The sequence below is a fragment of the Nicotiana tomentosiformis genome, chromosome 3 (genome assembly GCF_000390325.3).
Source record: "Nicotiana tomentosiformis chromosome 3, ASM39032v3, whole genome shotgun sequence".
Lineage (NCBI taxonomy): Eukaryota > Viridiplantae > Streptophyta > Magnoliopsida > Solanales > Solanaceae > Nicotiana > Nicotiana tomentosiformis.
Genome location: NC_090814.1, coordinates 135,783,573 through 135,802,663, shown reverse-complemented (window position 1 = coordinate 135,802,663; position 19,091 = coordinate 135,783,573). Strand labels below are relative to the sequence as shown.

At 40.6% G+C, this 19,091-nt stretch overlaps 2 protein-coding genes and 1 long non-coding RNA gene across 3 annotated transcripts in view; 1 reads left to right on the top strand and 2 right to left on the bottom strand.

The window, feature by feature from the left end:
- Positions 1 to 19,091, top strand: part of LOC104085444 (uncharacterized) — a 191,330-nt gene that overhangs the window by 3,231 nt on the left and 169,008 nt on the right. The window lies entirely within an intron of this gene.
- On the bottom strand, positions 10,981 to 13,748 carry LOC104109767 (uncharacterized). The gene is made up of 8 exons (XM_009619127.4): positions 13,511 to 13,748; positions 13,216 to 13,435; positions 12,922 to 13,114; positions 12,026 to 12,096; positions 11,854 to 11,931; positions 11,528 to 11,615; positions 11,371 to 11,426; positions 10,981 to 11,245 (listed from the first exon to the last, which is right to left on the bottom strand). Exons 1-8 carry the CDS (start codon positions 13,574 to 13,576, stop codon positions 11,172 to 11,174), a joined length of 846 nt encoding a protein of 281 aa, XP_009617422.1. The 5' UTR covers positions 13,577 to 13,748; the 3' UTR covers positions 10,981 to 11,171.
- LOC104109768 (high mobility group B protein 3-like) lies at positions 15,301 to 16,279 on the bottom strand. The gene is made up of 2 exons (XM_009619128.4): positions 16,089 to 16,279; positions 15,301 to 16,008 (listed from the first exon to the last, which is right to left on the bottom strand). The coding sequence occupies exons 1-2, from the start codon at positions 16,152 to 16,154 to the stop codon at positions 15,538 to 15,540; spliced, it is 537 nt and encodes a 178-aa protein (XP_009617423.1). The 5' UTR covers positions 16,155 to 16,279; the 3' UTR covers positions 15,301 to 15,537.

The window sequence follows — 19,091 nt, the reverse complement described above, 5'->3', positions numbered from 1 at the left end:
CTCGAAACAGTGTCTTGCGGATCGATTCAGTCACGGGCTCGATAAGGTTATCGAGCCGACTCCTCGAGCAACCTTCGGACTCGAGACTCGTTAGTACTAACTTCGGAGCTCACTCCCAAAATCTCACGAAGGATGCGGTGGATGCAAATGTGATTTTTTGTGGTTCGATCGGGTCATAAGTCGACGTTTTAACAGGGATTGATTATGATGTATCTGATAGTTGTCCCATCGATTTAGCCTTTCAAGGTATTTAATGCGTGTCACATGGCGGTCGGCCACCTCTCATATTGAACCGTCATGATGCGAGCCTATAAATAACTCTTCCATCTAACATTTACCACCTTTACGCATTCACTCCCCCAAATTTTCTCATCTTTTCTTTCTATCTCATTGCTACCAAAGTTTTGGTGTCATCAATTTTTCACTTTCCTTTGTCTTTCTTCCTCTCATATCAATGGCCAAAACTTCGAAAACTGTACCTCAGAAGGAGAAAGCTTCTTCTTCGACGTCCACCTATGACTACGTTCCCGGCCCGTGTACTCTGAAGATTGATTTTAAGGTTGAGAATCCTTCATCTGTCCCGGGTCGATGCGAGCACGTGTTGATGTATATGTGCTCTATGACGGAGGGTCATCTCGAGGCCGTTAGAAAAGACTGCAACTGGGGTTCCGAGGTTGTGTTGCAAATTCCAACCCCGAAGAAAGCGCCATCACCCACGTGGATGGTTTTTTAAGTGTTTACACTAATCCCTTCACATTGGGTCTGGTCGACCCGGTGATCATCGATTTTTGCAAAAGATACCAGGTCACCCTCGGTCAAATTCATCCCTCTCTATGGCGTATAGTAATCCTACTTCGCTTCTTTTCCATCAAAGCCGGAGGCTGAAATTTTTCCTGAATCACCTCATACGTTTGTATCGGCCTCAAATCTTTCGAGGATTAATTAGACTTCATAGTCGGGCATCGAAGGCTTTGATCGGGGTTGGATGAGGCGTTATATTCGGGTGAGGACCTATGACCTTATTCCGGAAGAGAAGATTCCATTCCCCGAGGAATGAAATTTCGACCGTAAGTGGTTCTCATAAGACGTTGCTTTTCGTATCCTTTCCCAATTTTTTCTGATGTCTCTTTCGGATATACAGCTGCCCCTTAGATGCCACAAGCGGTGCCCGACCTCGAGGATTGGGTTCAGAAGTTAGCCTCGACTTCCTCTTATGCCGAACGCGCTTGGCGTGATTTGGCAAAAGGTAGATGGGAAGCCAAGAACCATGGTAAGGTTTTGCTTCTCGTTTCCTTCGAAGTGTTCTTTGTGCTCCATTCGTTACCGGTTTCCTTTCATGCAGGTGTAACCAAGGACGCTGCTTTGAGGCCTTCGAGCGGTGAAGAAGGAACCAAGTCCCCGGTCCCTAAATCGGGAAGAGATAAGAAGCAAAAAGCTGCCTCTCGGTCAAAGGGCCCCAAGCCCAAAACTCGAAGGGTGAAGAGGAAGGCAATTGCTCTTCCGATTAACTCGATCCAACGACTGAGTGAAGAAGAAGAAGAAGAAGAAGAAGAAGAAGAAGAAGAAGAAGAAGAAGAAGAAGAACGAGGAGGAGGTGCCTCGGCTTTGGTGATCCGATTTGCGAGAGCTATCGAGGTCACCAAAGCTCCTGAGCTGATGGCGGGTGTACCGGTCGGGGTTGGCCCCGGGATCCCGAGTCTTGATCGGAATGCCCCCGAGTGATTCGCTTGGGGCTATGACAATGGGTTATTCGCCTTCCCTTCCTACCTTTTCTGAGGAGGCGTTAAAGGAAGCTCGAGAATTGAAGACCCCCGATATGTGCGGAGGCTCTAATATAGGGGATCCCTTCCAGGATTTCTTTACTGGAGTCGATGATGCTTCCGATATTAGGGATACTTATCTTCTACTAGAAGAGGCCCAACATTTCATTAATCGGGTAATGATTTTACTATACTTGGTTTCTTTGTTCTTTTTCGAATTTGACTCATGTTCTTTCCCTACTGTGCATGCCATTATTAGGTTTCGAGTCGACCTTAGCTAGTGTGAGGTCGAGCTTCAGAAGGTATCGGGGGAGAGAGACGCCTTGCAGCTTCTATGCAGCCAAAAGGACGAGGCTATAAAGGACATCCAAGCGGAATTGGCTAAGGCTTGTGAAGAAGAGGCCGAACTTGATAAGCAGGTGAGCCTCGTTCTGTTAAAGTATAGATTTGACTCAACTGTGGAAGTTAACCCTTCGTTAGCTCAGCTGCAGCAAAAAGTTGAAAAGATCGGGTCACTTCGGGAAGAATTCGATCAAATCAAAGCTGAATGTAATCGGTGGAAGGAGACTATCGACCGCCTGGCTGCGGAAAAAGAGACCATTTTGACCAACTTATTATTGCCTGATGTTCAGCTTCGAAATGTTAAGCAAAAGGGTTCGTCTCAATCTAAGAGGATCAAGGAGCTTGAAGCTCGGCTTGCTGAAGCCAAGGCGGAGGTTGAGTCGTCGAAAATCTTGGCGGATAAGTCCATTGTCGTATCGGGCTGATGCCGAGGCTGCTCAGATGGAGGCACGAGCGGCGGCGGATACTGTCGACACTCGAGCACATTGGATTGCCGAACTTGCTAAATGTAGGTCTCGGAGGGAGACCCTCGAGGAGATACACGCTCGAGGTTTCGACCTTACTGAAGAAATAAAAAAGGCTAAAAAGCTCGAAGCTGAACCTGAAGCCTTGGCTTCTGATGGCGATGATGATGATGATGACGGTAGCAAGAGTGGATCTGAGGATGGGGAAGAGCCTAACAGAGAAGCAAACGCCCTTGAGGATGATCAGGAACTTAGTTCATAATTTTTTACGTTTGTAATCAATCATGTAGAAATTTTTGTATATAGACAACTGGGCCGATTTGTGAAAATTTTATACGTGCCTTACAAATTTTTTCATAGGGATCTTAACAATTCAATCAAATTTGGACTTTGTAGTCTCTATGATTGATTGTTCAAAGTGACGTAGCCCTTAGGCTTACTAGTTGAGTCAATGATTCGAACTTGATGAAATATAACCTGTAGGCGTAATAGTCGAGTGAGTGCTTGCTTGAACTCGAAAAGAAAGTAGTCAATAGGCTTTAATCGTCGAGTGAATGATTCGAACTCGAAGTAATGTAGCATATGGGCGTAATGATCGAGTGAGTGCTTGCTCGAACTCGAAATGGAAGTATCCCGTAGGCTTTAGTCGTCGAGTGAATAATTCGAACTCGAAGTAATATAGTCTGTGGGCGTAATGGTCGAGCGAGTGCTTGCTCGAACTCGAAATAAAAGTAGTCTATAGGCTTTAGTCGTCGAGTGAATGATTCGAACTCGAAGTAATGTGGCCCGTGGGCGTAATGGTCGAGTGAGTGCATGCTCGAACTCGAAATGGAAGTAGCCCGTAGGCTTTAATCGTCGAGTGGATGATTCGAACTCGAAGTAATATAGCATGTAGGTGTAATGGTCAAGTGAGTGCTTGCTCGAACTCGAAATAAAAGTTGCATGTAGGATTTAGTCGTCGAGTGAATGATTCGAACTCGAAGTAATGTAGCCCGCGGGCTTAATGATCGAATGAGTGCTTGCTCGAACTCGAAATGGAAGTAGCCCGTAGGCTTTAGTCATCGAGTGAATGATTCGAACTCGAAGTAAGGTAGTCTGTAGGTGTAATGGTCGAGCGAGTGCTTGCTCGAACTCGAAATAAAAGTAGCCCGTAGGCTTTAGTCGTCGAGTGAATGATTCGAACTCAAAATAATGTAGCCCGTGGGCGTAATGGTCGAGTGAGTGCTTGCTCGAACTCGAAATGGAAGTAGCCCGTAGGCTTTAATCGTCGAGTGGATGATTCGAACTCGAAGTAATATAGCCCGTAGGCGTAATGGTCGAGTGAGTGCTTGCTCGAACTCGAAATAAAAGTAGCCCGTAGGCTTTAGTCATCGAGTGAATGATTCAAACTCGAAGTAATGTAGCCCGTGGGCTTAATGATCGAGTGAGTACTTGCTCGAACTCGAAATGGAAGTAGTCCGTAGGCTTTAGTCGTCGAGTGAATGATTCGAACTCGAAGTAATGTAGCCCGTGGGCGTAATGGTCGAGTTTATCTTAATTCTGATTGCATAATAAATATCCAAATAGAGGAATTTTTCTTGGATATAAGTCGGTATACATGTGTTCATGTTTCGCATCTGGGTTCGGGCCAACTACATGAGCATAGTTCGTTTTGACCATTTTGGCTCTTACAACTTTTCCCACTGTAACCCCGTTATTGCGAAATAACTTTCTTGTATCAGAACTTGATATATTTGGGGGCTAATGCCCCCAGTATTCGAGGTCGATTGAACGGAGGCCTCGGATACTTGTTGTAAATGCAGCACGATCATAGTTTGCCTCATTAAAAACCTTGCCGAAAACCCCATTTGGGATAAACCGGTATAAGGGAAAAGAGTGCAATGCGTGCTTTCAAGCGATGGGTCCATCTTAGCTATTGTTCGGACTTCTGCAGGGGTCAGTTTTTGAAATATAAATGAATATGGAAGGATCGTACCTTAGCAGTAGTATCGTTTCAGATGTAACACATTCCAACTGCTTGATAGCTGTTTGCTGTTTATAATGCCGAGCCTATACGATCCCTTTCCGATGTTCTTGAGAACCCGGTATGGTCCTTCCCAATTTGGTCCTAGTTTTCCTTCGTTCGGATTTCGGGTATTGATGGTGACTTTTCTTAACACTAAGTCTCTGGGCTTGAAATGGCGGAGCTTGGTTCTTCAGTTAAAATATCTTTCGATTCGCTGCTTTTTGGCGGCCAATCGGACGAGAGCAGCTTCTCTTCTTTCGTCCGATAATTCGAGGTTGGTATTCGTAGCCTCGTTATTTGATTCTTCCATCGTGAATTGTAATCTGGTACTGGGTTCACCTACTTCGACTGGTATCAATGCTTCGAACCCATATACTAAGGAGAATGGGGTCGCCCCCGTACTGGATTTTGATGTTGTTCGATACGCCCAAAGGACTTCGGGCAGGATTTCTCTCCATTATCCTTTAGCGTCGTTCAACCTCTTCTTTAGGTTTTGAATGATAGTTTTGTTTGTTGATTCGACTTGTCCATTCCCACTTGGGTGGTATGGTGTTGATAGTATCCTTCTTATTTTGTGATCTTCGAGGAATTTTGTTACTTTGCTGCCAACAAATTATTTTCCATTGTCACATACTATTTCGACGGGTATCCCGAATCGGCATATGATATGATCCCAAATAAAGTCTATAACTTCTTTCTCTCTTATTTTCTCGAACGCCTGCGCTTCAACCCATTTAGAAAAATAGTCAGTCATAGATAAAATGAATTTGGCTTTACCTGGGGTCGATGGCAGAGGGCCGACGATATCCATTCCCCATTTCATGAACGGCCATGGGGATATGACTGAGTGAAGTTGCTCTCCGGGTTGATGGATCATTGGCGCAAACCTTTGACATTTGTCATATTTACGAACAAATTCCTTCGCATCTTTGCCTATATCGATCCAATAATACCTTGATCTGATTATTTTCGAACTAATGTATCGACACCGGAGTGATTCCTGCAAGTGCCCTCGTGCACTTCCCGTAGGATGTAATAGGTATCTCCTGGATCCAAGTATACTGCCAACGGTCTATTGAATGTCCTTCGATACAATGTTTCTTCCGAAGCCAACATGAATCGAGCAACTTTAGTCCGTAGTGTCCTAGAATCTTTAGGGTCCGATGGGAGCTTTCCGCTCTTTAAGTATTCAATATACTTGTTTCTCCAATCCCAGGTTAAACTTGTAGAATTTATCTCGGCGTGACCTTCTTCGATTACCGATCTCGAAAGTTGAACAACAGTCCCCGAGCCCAAGTCATCTACCTCGACCGACGATCCCAAATTCGCAAGCGCGTCGGCCTCATTATTCTGTTCTCGTGGAACATGCCGTAAAGTCCATTATTTGAAATGGTGCAAAGTGACAAGCAGTTTGTCTAAATACCTTTGCATTCTACCTTTTCGAACTTCGAAGGTTTTGTTTACTTGACTCACCACCAGCAAAGAGTCACAATTGGCTTCAATGACTTCTGCTCCCAAGTTTCTAGCTAGCTCGAGACCTGCAATCATGGCTTCATACTCGTCCTTGTTGTTAGTCAACCTGATAGTTTTAATAGATTGCCTAATAGTGTTACCCGTGGGTGGTTTCAAAACTATGCCTAGCCCGGACCCTTTCACGTTCGAAGCCCCGTCCGTAAAAAGGATCCATATCCTCGATGATGTACCTGATTTCAACATGTGAGACTTGATGGTCGTACGGGGTTGATATTCGATATCGTACCCACTGAGTTTGACCGCCGATTTGGCCAATCGATATGATAGTTCAGGCTTATGCAAAATATTACGAAGTGGGTAAGCGGTTAATATACATATGGGATGACATTGAAAGTACAGTCTTAACTTTCTAGAGGCGCTTAACAGTGCAAGTGCCAATTTTTCTAGGTGCGGATACCTAGTTTCCGTTTCTCCTAAGGTCCTACTTATATAATAAACGGGAAATTGCGTACCTTGCTCTTCTCGAACTAGGACACTGCTTACGGCGACTTCCGATACTGCCAAGTACAAGCAAAGTTTTTCGTCTGTTTTTGGAGTGTGAAGTAGTGGTGGGCTCGATAGATATCGTTTTAGTTCCTCTAATGCTTGTTGGCATTCTAGTGTCCAAGCAAAATCATTCTTCTTTTTGAGTAGAGAGAAAAATTTGTAACTTCGATCTGATGATCTCGAAATGAATCGGCCTAAGGCTGCAATCCGTCCCGTTAGCCTTTGTACAGCTTTCACGCTGTCCACGATGGCGATGTCTTCGATGGCCTTGATTTTGTCGGGGTTAATCTCGATTTCCCAATTTGACACCATGAAGCCGAGGAACTTGCCCGAACCGACCTCGAAAGCATATTTTTTGGGGTTGAGCTTCATGTTGTATTTTCTCAAAATCTCGAACGTTTCCTGCAAGTGGGCCAAATGGTCCTCTGCGCGCAGGGACTTAACTAGCATGTCATTAATATAAACTTCCATTGATTTACCTATTTGTTCTTCGAACTTTTTATTTACTAGGCGTTGGTAAGTAGCCCCCGTATTTTTTAGCGCGAAGGGCATCACATTATAACAATATGTTTCATATTTGGTTACAAATGAGGTCTTTTCCAGGTCCTCCAGGTTCATCTGGATTTTATTATACCCAAAATAGGCATCGAGAAAGGTGAGGATCTCGTGGCCGGTCGTGGCATCGATCATGCGATCGATGTTGGGCAGCAGAAAGGAATCTTTAGGGCATGATTTGTTCCCCTTTTTAGGCACTACAACCACATTGGCTAACCATTCAGGATATTTCACCTCCCAAATGGACCCTATCTTGAGAAGTTTGGTTACCTCGTCCTTTATGAATGCGTGTTTTTCCTCGGACTGGGGTCTTCTTTTTTGCTTCACCGGTCTGAACCTAGGGTCCAAGCTTAGCCGATGCGTCGTTATGCCCGGTGGGATCCTTGTTATATCTAAATGGGACCAGGCAAAACAGTCAATGTTATCGAAAAGAAATCGAACAAGTTTCTTCCTGAGTTCGGGGCTCAACCCCGTTCGCATGTATACCTTTCGTTCGGGCCAGTGCTCGATTAGTATGACTTGCTCTAGTTCCTCAATTATTGATTTGGTGGCGTCGGAATCATCGGGGATCACGAAGGATCGAGGGATCCTCTAATCATCATCTTCTTCGATCTTCTGCTTATTTGATTGGGTCGAAGCCGACGTGTGTGATTGCTATTTGGTGCTCCGTTATGATTCTGAGCCCGATCCCTTTATCGTCGAAGGCGAGGATACTGATTTTCCTTCCTCGACGGCGAACATTTCCTTTGCGGCCGGTTGTTCTCCGTACACTATTTCGACACCTCTCGATGCTGGGAATTTGAGGACATGGTGTAGGGTCGAAGGTACATCTCTCATGTTGTGGATCCATGGCCTTCCGAAAAGGGCGTTGTATCTCATGTCGCCTTCGATCACGTGCAACTTTGTTTCGTGGATGGTTCCGGCCACTTTTATTGGTAGGATTATCTCGCTTTTGGTGGTTTCACATGCCATATTGAATCTGTATAGAACCAGAGTTCCGGGTACGATCTGGTCCTGCAGGCCGAGCTGTTCTACGACCTTCAATCTGATGATGTTGGCCGAGCTACCTAGATCGATTAACACACGCTTAATTTTAGTTTTATTCATGAGTACGGATATTACTAGTGCATCGTTATGAGGTTGGATGACTCCTTCTGCATCTTCATCCTCGAAGGACAAAGTCCCCATGGGTGTGTAATCTTGAGTTCGAGATCGCTTTTCCCTCACAATCGATGTTTTAGTGCATTTGAGCACCGGTCCCTGAGGGGTATCGACGCCGCCGATAATCATATGAATGACGTGTTGCGGTTCTTCTTGCTCGTTTTGCTTGTCGAAATCCCTATTTTTAAAATGGTTCTTCGCTCTATCACTCAGAAATTCCCGAAGGTGCCCTTTGTTAAATAAGCGGGCTACTTCATCTCTTAGTTGCATGCAATCTTCAATTATGTGGCCATGAGTGCCATGATATTCGCACATTTGATTGGGATTCCTTTGGGCAGGATCGACCTGCATGGGTCGAGACCATTTAGTGTCTTTGATGCATCCGATAGCCGACACAATGACGGATGCACCAGCACTGAAGTTATATTCTGATAATCGAGGTGCTTCTATAGGGTCGGCATATTTATCAAAGCCGCTCTTGCTCATAAGTCCCCGAGAATTTTGCCCTCGATCAATCCTTCGATTGTTCCGAACTGTATTGTGTGATGAACCGTTGTTCATCCGATCTGCGACGTACGGTTGATATCGGTCTCTGTTCGACCTTTGTTCTTTGTCGATCTCCCTTTGGTTTTTAGTAGCTGTCCTGTTCTGATGCACGGGGCCATACAGGGCTCCCAACTGATCATCCTCGACCCTAATCTTTGATTGATATCGGTTGTGTATATCTGCCCAAGTTATTGCTGGATACTCGATCAAATTTTGTTTCAGCCGATGTGATGTTGTCGAACTTAGCTCGTTCAACCCTTGGGTGAAAGCTTGTATGGCCCAATCATCTGTGACCGGTGGCAATTCCATGCGTTCCATTTGAAATCGGGATACGAATTCCCGCAGCATTTTATTACCCCTTTGCTTTACTTTGAAGAGGTCTAACTTCCTTGTCGCAACCTTTATGGCACCAACATATGCCTTTACGAACGAATCTGCTAACATGGCAAAAGAATCGATGGAATTTGGTGGTAAATTGTGATACCAGATCATTGCTCCCTTCGAGAGGGTCTCCCTGAACTTTTTCAACAACACGGATTCGATCTCATCGTCCTCCAAATTGTTACCTTTGATGGCACATGTGTAAGAGGTGACATATTCGTTAGGATCGGTCGTACCATTATATTTGAGAATTTCGGTCATACGGATTTTTTTGGGGATTGGTTTTGGTGCCGCACTCGAGGGAAAATGCTTTTGTATGAATTTTTTCGAATCAAGCACTTTTATCATTGGGGGAGCCCCCGAAATTTGATCGACCCTGGCATTGTACGTTTCCACTCTCTTGTCGTTGTCTTCGACTCGTTTTGTGAGTTTCTCGAGCAATTTAGTAATTTTGGGAGTGGTCCCCGATTCTTGCTCGTTTGATTTCACTATGGCGGGCTCCGTTTCGGGGGTGATTTCTCGAAGCCGGTTGGAATTCGGTCTGCTTTGTATATGAGTTTGGCTCTGTAACCGAGCTATTGCTACTTGTTGGGCTTGTAGCATCTCGAAGATCATACGCAAGCTGGCCCCAATTTCCCCCGCGTTATGGGTGTCTCAGGCTACGGATCGAGTAGCGCCCTGAATGCTTCTTTTCGGTTCGGAACACTGATTCGCCTCCAGAGCTATTTGTGAATTGACATCTAATGGTACTTCGGCTCGAATTTTGGGTACTACGATTCGAGCCTTAGTGCCATTGTCAAGTGGCCTTCCGACCCCGGGTGCCAAGTTGTTGGTTTCATCTTGAAGGCCGGCTTCGTGGTCGATAGGTAAAGCCATTGCTGATTTGAATTTGTAAGTTGGTGTGTACTGTAGATTTATACCAAACAATCACTGTTATCCTTAGCCCCATGGTGAGCGCCAAACTGTTTACTCGAAAAATCGAATAATGTTAAATTTATGTATGGTTCTAAGGATACGTAATACCCTTTGATATAAAGATAACAATACAAGTATTTTGATTATGAGAATGACAATGGTGAGCAAAAAGAATGAATAAAATCAAGTAAAACGAGCACAAAGAGATATCTTTGTATACGAGAAAAGATCTTTTTGTTCCAATCTATTCCGTGTGTTCAGTCTCTACATAGTTTACAAGGATTCCCCTTTTTATAGTAGAGGGTCTTTACAAAAAATAATAAAATAAAGCATATAGTGGAGGACTCATGATGATTTGTCTCTTCCTCGATTCCCGCCAAGATTCTCTCTCTTGGTGCGGTTGCAACGGCTCTTGTTTGTGAGCTCGATACTGGCTCGAACTCGTTACCGGGTCGAGCCCTTCGGTCTTGGCTCGAGTTCGACCTTCGGGATGGGCGTCGCGCATTTCCGACCTCAAAGCAGTGTCTTGCGGATCGATTCGGTCACGGGCTCAATAAGGTTATCGAGCCGACTGCTCGAGCAACCTTCGGACTCGAGGCTCGTTAGTACTGACTTCGGAGCTCACTCCCAAAATCTCACTCCGACTTCTTACCACTTGAAATCGATCGAACGTAGAAAGGTCGAAATCTATTTCGACCGTATACAATATCAAAGGCACAAGACTGAGGGATAAGAGACAATCAAAGAAGATGCGCCATAGGCAGTTCTTGAGTTCATTCCAGTAGTCAACAGTAGAAATGACTTTCAACAAAACATTTCATGAAAAAAGGACTCGCACCAATCTCTCATCTTTAGATATAGTTCAAATGAAAAGTTGTGCAGCAGATTTGAAAATGAGGATCCGAGCCATTACAATATTGGTGATTGGTCTTAATAACATTCATCTTTACATTCAGAAGCTAATTCTACTGCCTATGTAGCTCTTATAATCTAGTAAGAGTGCAAAATTCACTAAAAAGCATATCATCTCCCCTTCACTGCTTGCTGAAGCTGATCCATTAACAGATGCGCCACTGATTTGTATCCCATCTCTCTAGCTATTTTGTCCAAGATCCAACAATGAAAAGATACACAAGAATTAGGAAAATTCTAAATACACACCACCATAACAACAGATGTGAGCAAACAAACCCTCAAGTAAACTAGTAACTAACATACAAACCTCTGAATATGGCGATCCCAGTTGGAGCCATCTTTCGCTTCTTTAGACACAATGAGCTACAAAAACACCAAATGAAATTTGCCGGTACCAGTATTAGAATCAAAAGAATGTAACTTCATAGGCACCTACTCCTGTTCTATATAACCACCAAAAGTACCTGTTACATATCCAATATGGATTGATGCCTTTTTCTTCAGTGCAATGAGGGCATACCCAACCTTTATTTGCTCTCACCTCCTCCAGTTCTAACACATATTTACACAGATTTAGAACTTAATCAACATTCATAATAAGAAAACAAAAATCAATGTCACAAAGTTTATAATGGCGGGCCTTCCATTAAACAGAACAGAATAGTATTAGTGCCCTAGAGTTGCAGCAAATCCATTTTAAGTGGTCAGAGTACAACATGAGTGATCTTCAGCTTAAAACCATATGATTGCATAACCTTTAGTGTCTAAAAATATATAGCTATTGCCTCACCTTCACCATATCGAACCTTAAGACAACCTCGGCAAAGAACACCATTGGTAGAATGGCAAATTGAACAATCTGTCTTGCCTGTATATAGTATATATCGGAAATATTTTACTATTCATCAGTCTGTCTATAAACTAGTAGTATCACAAAACACAAAAGAATTTGTAAGACTAACCTAAGCAAGGTTGATCCGTGTCCAAATCACCACATCGTTTACAGTCTTCTTCACCACACAATTTCTTTTGTCTGCATTAATGATCACAATTCATCATTTTCTACTGATTCCCGTGTGGCAGATTAGAAGTTTTATGGTACATATGGACAGCTGACATAGATGTAAATTCAAGCTCAAAATCCACGCTTCCTAGCAAAAAGTAAAAAAAGGAGCCGTCTTGTGGGAAGTCCCTCAATTCATTGCACATTGAGTAACAAAAACTCGGATTTGCAAAAGGATACACTATTAGTATTTTAACTTATTATAGCAGGTTCCGCAACATTTTTACCAGGTTCACAGATTCATGTTTATAACAGAAATTTATCTATCATTACTTTATAAGTAACTTTAAGCTCCCGTTCACATTGAGTAACAAAAACTCGGATTTGCAAAAGGATACACTATCAGTATTTTAACTTATTATAGCAGGTTCCGCAACATTTTTACCAGGTTCACAGATTCATGTTTATAACAGAAATTTATCTATCATTACTTTATAAGTAACTTTAAGCTCCCGTTTGGCCATAAATTATGGCTTCATTTTTTCTAAAACAATTTTGAAATATGATCATGTTTTGGGGGGGGGGGGGGGGGGGAAATTCAAAAAAATTTCTTCCGCTCACAAAACTTTAACTTTTATTCAAATAAAATGCATGTCCAAACATAATTTCAACTTTCAAAAATTATTTTTCAACATAACTTCAAAAACTCTTTTTTCAAGTTTCAATCAAATCTATGTCCAACTGCTAGCTAATTGTGTGAATAGTTTTCACCATCAGTGCACAAAATTTTGAAGTCTTTGCAAAATGAATGGCAAAAAAGTTTTTGGCAAGGGTATTAGAGAACGAGTATAAAACCTGCAAAAGTGACAGCAAATACCAAAAATAGGGTCATATATAGTTCCCCTTTCTTTGCTAGTGCAACGCCTAGATAAAGCTTCCGGTGTAAGGTGCGGTATTAAGCCATCTTTCACTCTCAGCAGAGGTGCATTAGCAGGTCTCTTCTCAGTATCATCTTCAACATCTCCTCCTTCGAAAAGTCCCAATTTCCCTGAAAGCAATATAAAACAAAATACAAAAAGTATACATCATTCTTATGCCAAAATCCACAATCACTCTCAAAAAAGGGAGAAAAGAGACATAAAAATATACTTTTTGCTGGTGGAGCAGAGTAGCAGGACTTCTCATTCAAGCGACCCGAACGGCGCAAGTCTAATTCGGGAGGGGTGTTGCCTTTCAATCGATTGGAACGGCGCAAAGGAGTGGAGAAATAGTCAACTTTGTTATATTTTTTCTTCTCCGATTGAGGTTTGGAAGTGATAGTTCGAAGCTCTGCGATTGTTTTTTGAAGTCCAAGACCAGCCAATCGAGCCTGTAATCAAAAGGAAATCAGCTATAGGTATTCAAATTGATAGAAATTACACACTCAAATTGAAAGAGAAGAGACCTGGTTTTCCAAGATCCGGGCATTTCGCAGTTCTTCATAGTCAGTTTTCATTCCAAGCCTTCCCATTATTGCACCTTAGGGTTTCAACGGCGATTTTCTTCCTCTTTCTTCGTTAAGATTGCAGGCTTTCTCAGTTCTAACGGATACCTTGGCAAGATCTGAACTTTTTGGAATTTGAAATGGGAAAATCGACCGTTGATATTAGACAAAACATTTTAGAAATGTAAAACAACCCATCAAGTCTTGAATTAAGAAAATTGGACATTTTATACAAGTAAAAAGGCTGAATTTACCCATGTACTTTGCTAAATAGTACACTTTTATCCTCCGTTGTACTTTCCATCTAAATCCACTCCTACTCTTAACTAATAAGCTAACAAAAATGCCAACAGCCTTGACGGTTGTTCACTATGGCACCCTGGCCCCTTTAAATTATTCACGTGTCATTTCCTTATTGGACATTATATAACCAAGTATTCTTAATTTTGAGACAATTTCTATTTGTAACTTTCTTTTTGTTCTCTGTTTTTTCCATCTTCACTAGCAAATGTGGGACCCGGTATTCCACTTGTCAAATTTTAGAAAGTTTTCGCAAAAGTAATATGTGTCGTGTAGAGCCGGATTTCAATTTTATGATTTCTGAATTTTAGAACAACAATTTTAAGAGCTACTAATTCAGTTTTAAATAATATTTGTACATATTTAATAAAAAAATTTAACACAAATGAATTGTTTGAACAAAAACTATTAGATTTGACCTAACCCGCATTCATGCTTAAGGCTACAGACTATAATTTTGCTAGCACCCTGCAAACCTACCATAAGTTCAAAATCAGACAAGATAAACTATTTCAAATATTAGTAAAATCGCTGCATTTCAGGTGAGGAACAGATGAAGTGAAACGAGGGGACTGTTGTTTCTCTTATTTAGTACAAGCAATTTCATGTCATCAACCATATCTTGAGTTACTAATTTTTAAGAGATTTTTTGTGCATGATGGGTATGTCCTCCTCGTGAACTCCAAACAAAATGTCGGAACTTCAATTTGATATAATCGTATGATTCTTAAAGACACTCCATGACCTATGAGTGCTTCCAACAAAATAATTCAACAATGCAATTATGTTTCTCTTTCAATATGGCGACTTATTTTTCCTCAAAAAAAAATGATAGAAGAAAGGAAAGAGCGAGATAGTGGTTTTTGTTGTTTCACCGAATAGAGGCGGATCCAAGATTTAAACTTTATGAGTTAAACCTTTAAGATTTTTAGTATTTAACTCATATCTATAAAGCTATAGGTTCATATCTAAAATTATTGCAATTTCAGTTAATTTTTGTACATAAATTTATGGTATGTGTTGAAGTTGGCTTTATAGATATAAACATAAATTTATGCGATGATTATTGGCTTGTGAATAAAGTGGGTTACTCTATTTTTGGCTTCCACGAGCTACACGCTTAGTCAATCGTCAATCTCCGGCCTAAAGCTGAGCAGGCTTGTATGTTATCATACAAAAAGCTGCACTAGGCTTCAAAGGTATGAGAATTACCTTGTAAAACCACTTTAGTTTTTTAAGAAGAACAAAATCACTCTAATTTCTAGCCGGAAAAGCTATTTCTCTGAAATCATCTTCAACATCTCTATTCTTCCGAAAATCCCAATATCTCTAAAAGCTTAGGGAAAATCCACACTCACTCTTGACTCTCCTATCTATATATCTTAGCAGGGCAAAAGAAAAGGAGAGACAATCGACATAAGTAGACACACTTTTTGGCTTCGGTAATACGCTGGCGGACAAGCCCAAGTTGAATTATCATTAAGCACCAACAAAATAGAGTAGATGAACAACTGGAATCCTTAAACCAGCTCATGATCTATTTTCTTTCTCTTTCCCAACTAATTAAACCCCAAACAAAACCAGGGAAAGAAATACTAAACAAACATTTATCTAGGGATTACAGACAAGCTAAGGAAATGTCATATGCTATTTCTTGAAACAAACATCACCTGCTAATAATAATATTTTCAATCTGCTATTAAACTTAATGCTCTTGGTAATGCAGAAACATCAGCAGCAGCCTGTTGTTTTTTGTTAATGTTATAAGCCTGCATCTTGTTTTGGTATTCAGCCATCATTTCCTCTACCTTTGCTTGATAAGGAGCTTTCTCTGCATCTGAAAAGGATTTCCACTTCTCTCCAGCAGCTTTACCCACAGCAGCAACAGATTTGTTGTTTGGATGTTTTTCTTTGTACTGTTTCCTGAACTCTTCCATAAAAATGAAGAAAGCAGTTGTAGGCCTCTTTGGCTTATTAGTCTCTTCAGCACTACTCTTCTCAACCTTGGAATCATTACCTCCTTTTAATCGTTTGGAACGACGCAAAGGAGTGGAGAAGTAGTCAATTTTGTTATGTTTTTTCTTCTCTGTTTGTGGTTTACCAGTGATATTTCGAAGCTCTGCTATGGTTTTTGAAAGTCCAACACTGGCCAATCGAGCCTGTAATCAAATAAAATCAGCTATAGGAATTTAAAATTGACAGAAAAAGAGACATTCAAAATGGAGAGAGAAGGAGAGACCTGGTTTTCTAAGATTTGTGCTTTCCGGACTTCTTCGTAGTCAGTTTTCACTCTGTGCCTTCCCATTATGGTGTTTGTAATGGCGATTTTGCCTCTTCTTTCTTCTTCTTCTTCTTCGAGAAAGCAGGGTTTCTCTGACGGATACCTTGGGCAAAGACTGATTTTTTTTGAATTTGAAAAGGGATAATGGACCGTTGATTTTACACTAATATATGAGCCAATTAAATTACCTAAGTGGTCGTATGGTTTGAATACTGCTGGTATAAGTTATAATGTGATTAGTTATTCTGGTATTATTTTTTATCCATTATTTGGTATGTTGTATTAAAAATGACATACATTGCATAATTTCTAATAAGTTGTTTGTTTACAAAAATACCCTCCATCTTACCTTTATCTAGTTGACACATCAATTTCCAATTCTTACATCAACAAGTATTAAATAATTTTTTGAGGCTCAAGTTATCAATTCTTTGAAATATATTTGCTGATTTCTTCTTCTAAATCTTCTTGCTGATATCGGACAATAGTTGATGATCTATAAGAAAACCTAATTTTGCCATAATAAAAATGAAAAGAATTAATATACAAAAAAATTCAATTAGAAAAAAGGAGTCTATGAGCAAAAGTTTATAATTTTCGAAGCACATAAAGAGAAACAAATGAACCGAATGAATATTTGGAAAGAGGACCTTAGGGCTATTTTTGTGAATTTCACTATTTTGTCCTAGGATAATAATCCCAACCCTACAAGGTATAAGTTATCATCGTACTAATTTTAATCCCGGGATAACTTATTCCAGGTTTAGTAACCAAACAAAGTATAAGATAGTATTAAATTTTTATCTCATCCCTATTTTTACTTATCCATCATACCAAACGACCCCTAAATGTACACATTAAACATTTTGACATTTCAACTAGTACTCTTTAAAGCACAATGCATAAAAAGTAAGTTCATTTTGTGTCTTATCACTAAGAAATTCGCTAGGGTAAGTGGGACAAGGTTCAAAACTTGGTGAATAATGGACTTGTTTGTCTATTTTTTTCACTTAAATATCATATTTTTGTTTACGGTAAAGTTCAAAAGTGTGATATGTGTCGAACCAAACGTCATGCGTTGTACTCTTATATAACGATCTGATTTGTCGTTTTAAGATTTTACGTCCCGTTCAATGACTTAAAGTCTCGAGCAGTTTCGCAATATGTATTATGACCTGCGAGTATGGTCGAGTTTGATTTACTAAAGATTCGGAATTAAATTAAACGAACAATCCTTAATTTGAAGCTTAAATAGAAATAGTTGACCAGAGAGTTGACTTTTGAGGAAACGACTCCGGAATAGAATTTTGATGATGTCAATAGTTCCGTATGGTAATTTTGGACTTAGCAGCGTGTCGGAAAAATTATTTGGAGGTCTGTAGTAGAATTAAGCTTGAAATGTCGAAAGTTAAATTTTTGAGAAGTTTGACCGGGGGGTAACTTTTTCATATCGAGGTCGGAATCCGATTCTGGAAATTTGAATAGGTCCGCTATGTCATTTATGACTTGTGTGCAAAATTTGAAGTCATTTCGGATTGTTTTGATATGTTTCGGCACAAGATATAGAATTTGAAAGTTCAAAGTTCATAGATTTTGATTTGATGTGCAATTCGTCGTTTTGATATTGTTTGATATGATTTGAGACCTCGAGTAGGTCCGTGTTATGTTATGGAACTTGTTGGTATGTTCGGACGGGGTTCCGAGGGCCTCGGGTGAGTTTCGGATGCTTAACGGATCGAATTTGGATTTGGATGAGGAGCTGAAGCAGCTGGGCTGATGGTGTGATCGCACCTGCGCGAAAAAGGGTCGCATGTGCGAGCTCGCGGATGCGAAAAATTTGCCGCGGGTGCGAAAAATTTACCGCAGGTGCGAAGAAATCACCGCGGATGCGAAAACCCCTAGGCAATACAAAAACAGAGAGGTTCCGAGCTTATGCCATTTTTGGGCATTTCAAGCTCGGGGTGGGCGATTTTTGAGCAAGGTTTTCACGGGAAAACTTGAGGTAAGTCCCTTGTGATCATTTCTACTCCATAATATTGAATTATCATCGAATAATCCGATTAGATTACATGTTTTTGAGGTGTAAATTGAGGGTTTGAACTTAGGGATTCTAAAACGAAAAATTAAGATTTGGAGGTCGAGTTGTTATTAGAATTCGATAAAATTGGTATGGTTGAACTCGTATCGGAATGGGTATTCGGATTTCATAAAAAGTTTATCGGGTTCCGAGGGGAGGGGCCCGTGTTGACTTTTGTTGTCTTTTTGGGATAAAATTTTATGTCGACGCATTATTATCCAGAATTGTTTCCGATGAATTTTAATGAATTTATACAATTAATTTGGATACATTTGAGTTGTCCGGATATCAATTCAAGCAAGAAAGCTATTTTGGAATATCGGCCTAACTTCAAAAATGTAAGTGTCTTGCTTAACCTCGAGTGGGGGAATTACCCCTTAGGCATTGAGTCTTATGTGCCATTTGTGAAATGTAAAAAGCCGTGTACGCGAGGTGACGAGTACGTACTCGGGATTATACTTGCAAAAATTCATTTAATTAAAGTCTTAGGCATTTTTGTGTAGTAAATTGGAAAATTGTGGAAAATTATTAAATCATCTGTTTGCCATGCCTAAATCCTTATTGTTGAATTTGTTTTTATATGATAAGTTGATGTGATTGTTACTTGAAATATTTATGAATTTTTGTGAGTATTGTTGGTTTAATATTTCTTGGAAATTAATTCCAATATGAATCTTGTTATGCAAATAATTAATTAAATGAGCTTAAGAATATGTGTTTATATAATTATTGAAAATTTGAATTTAATGAAGACTTTGCTTTATGTTGAGTAATTTCTATCTCCATTGATTGTTTTTGGGTGTTATATACATTGTGTGGAGCCCTGAGCTATTTGTTGTGAAATTAATTAATTTTGTCATATCTTTGAAATTTGGTTGTGGCCA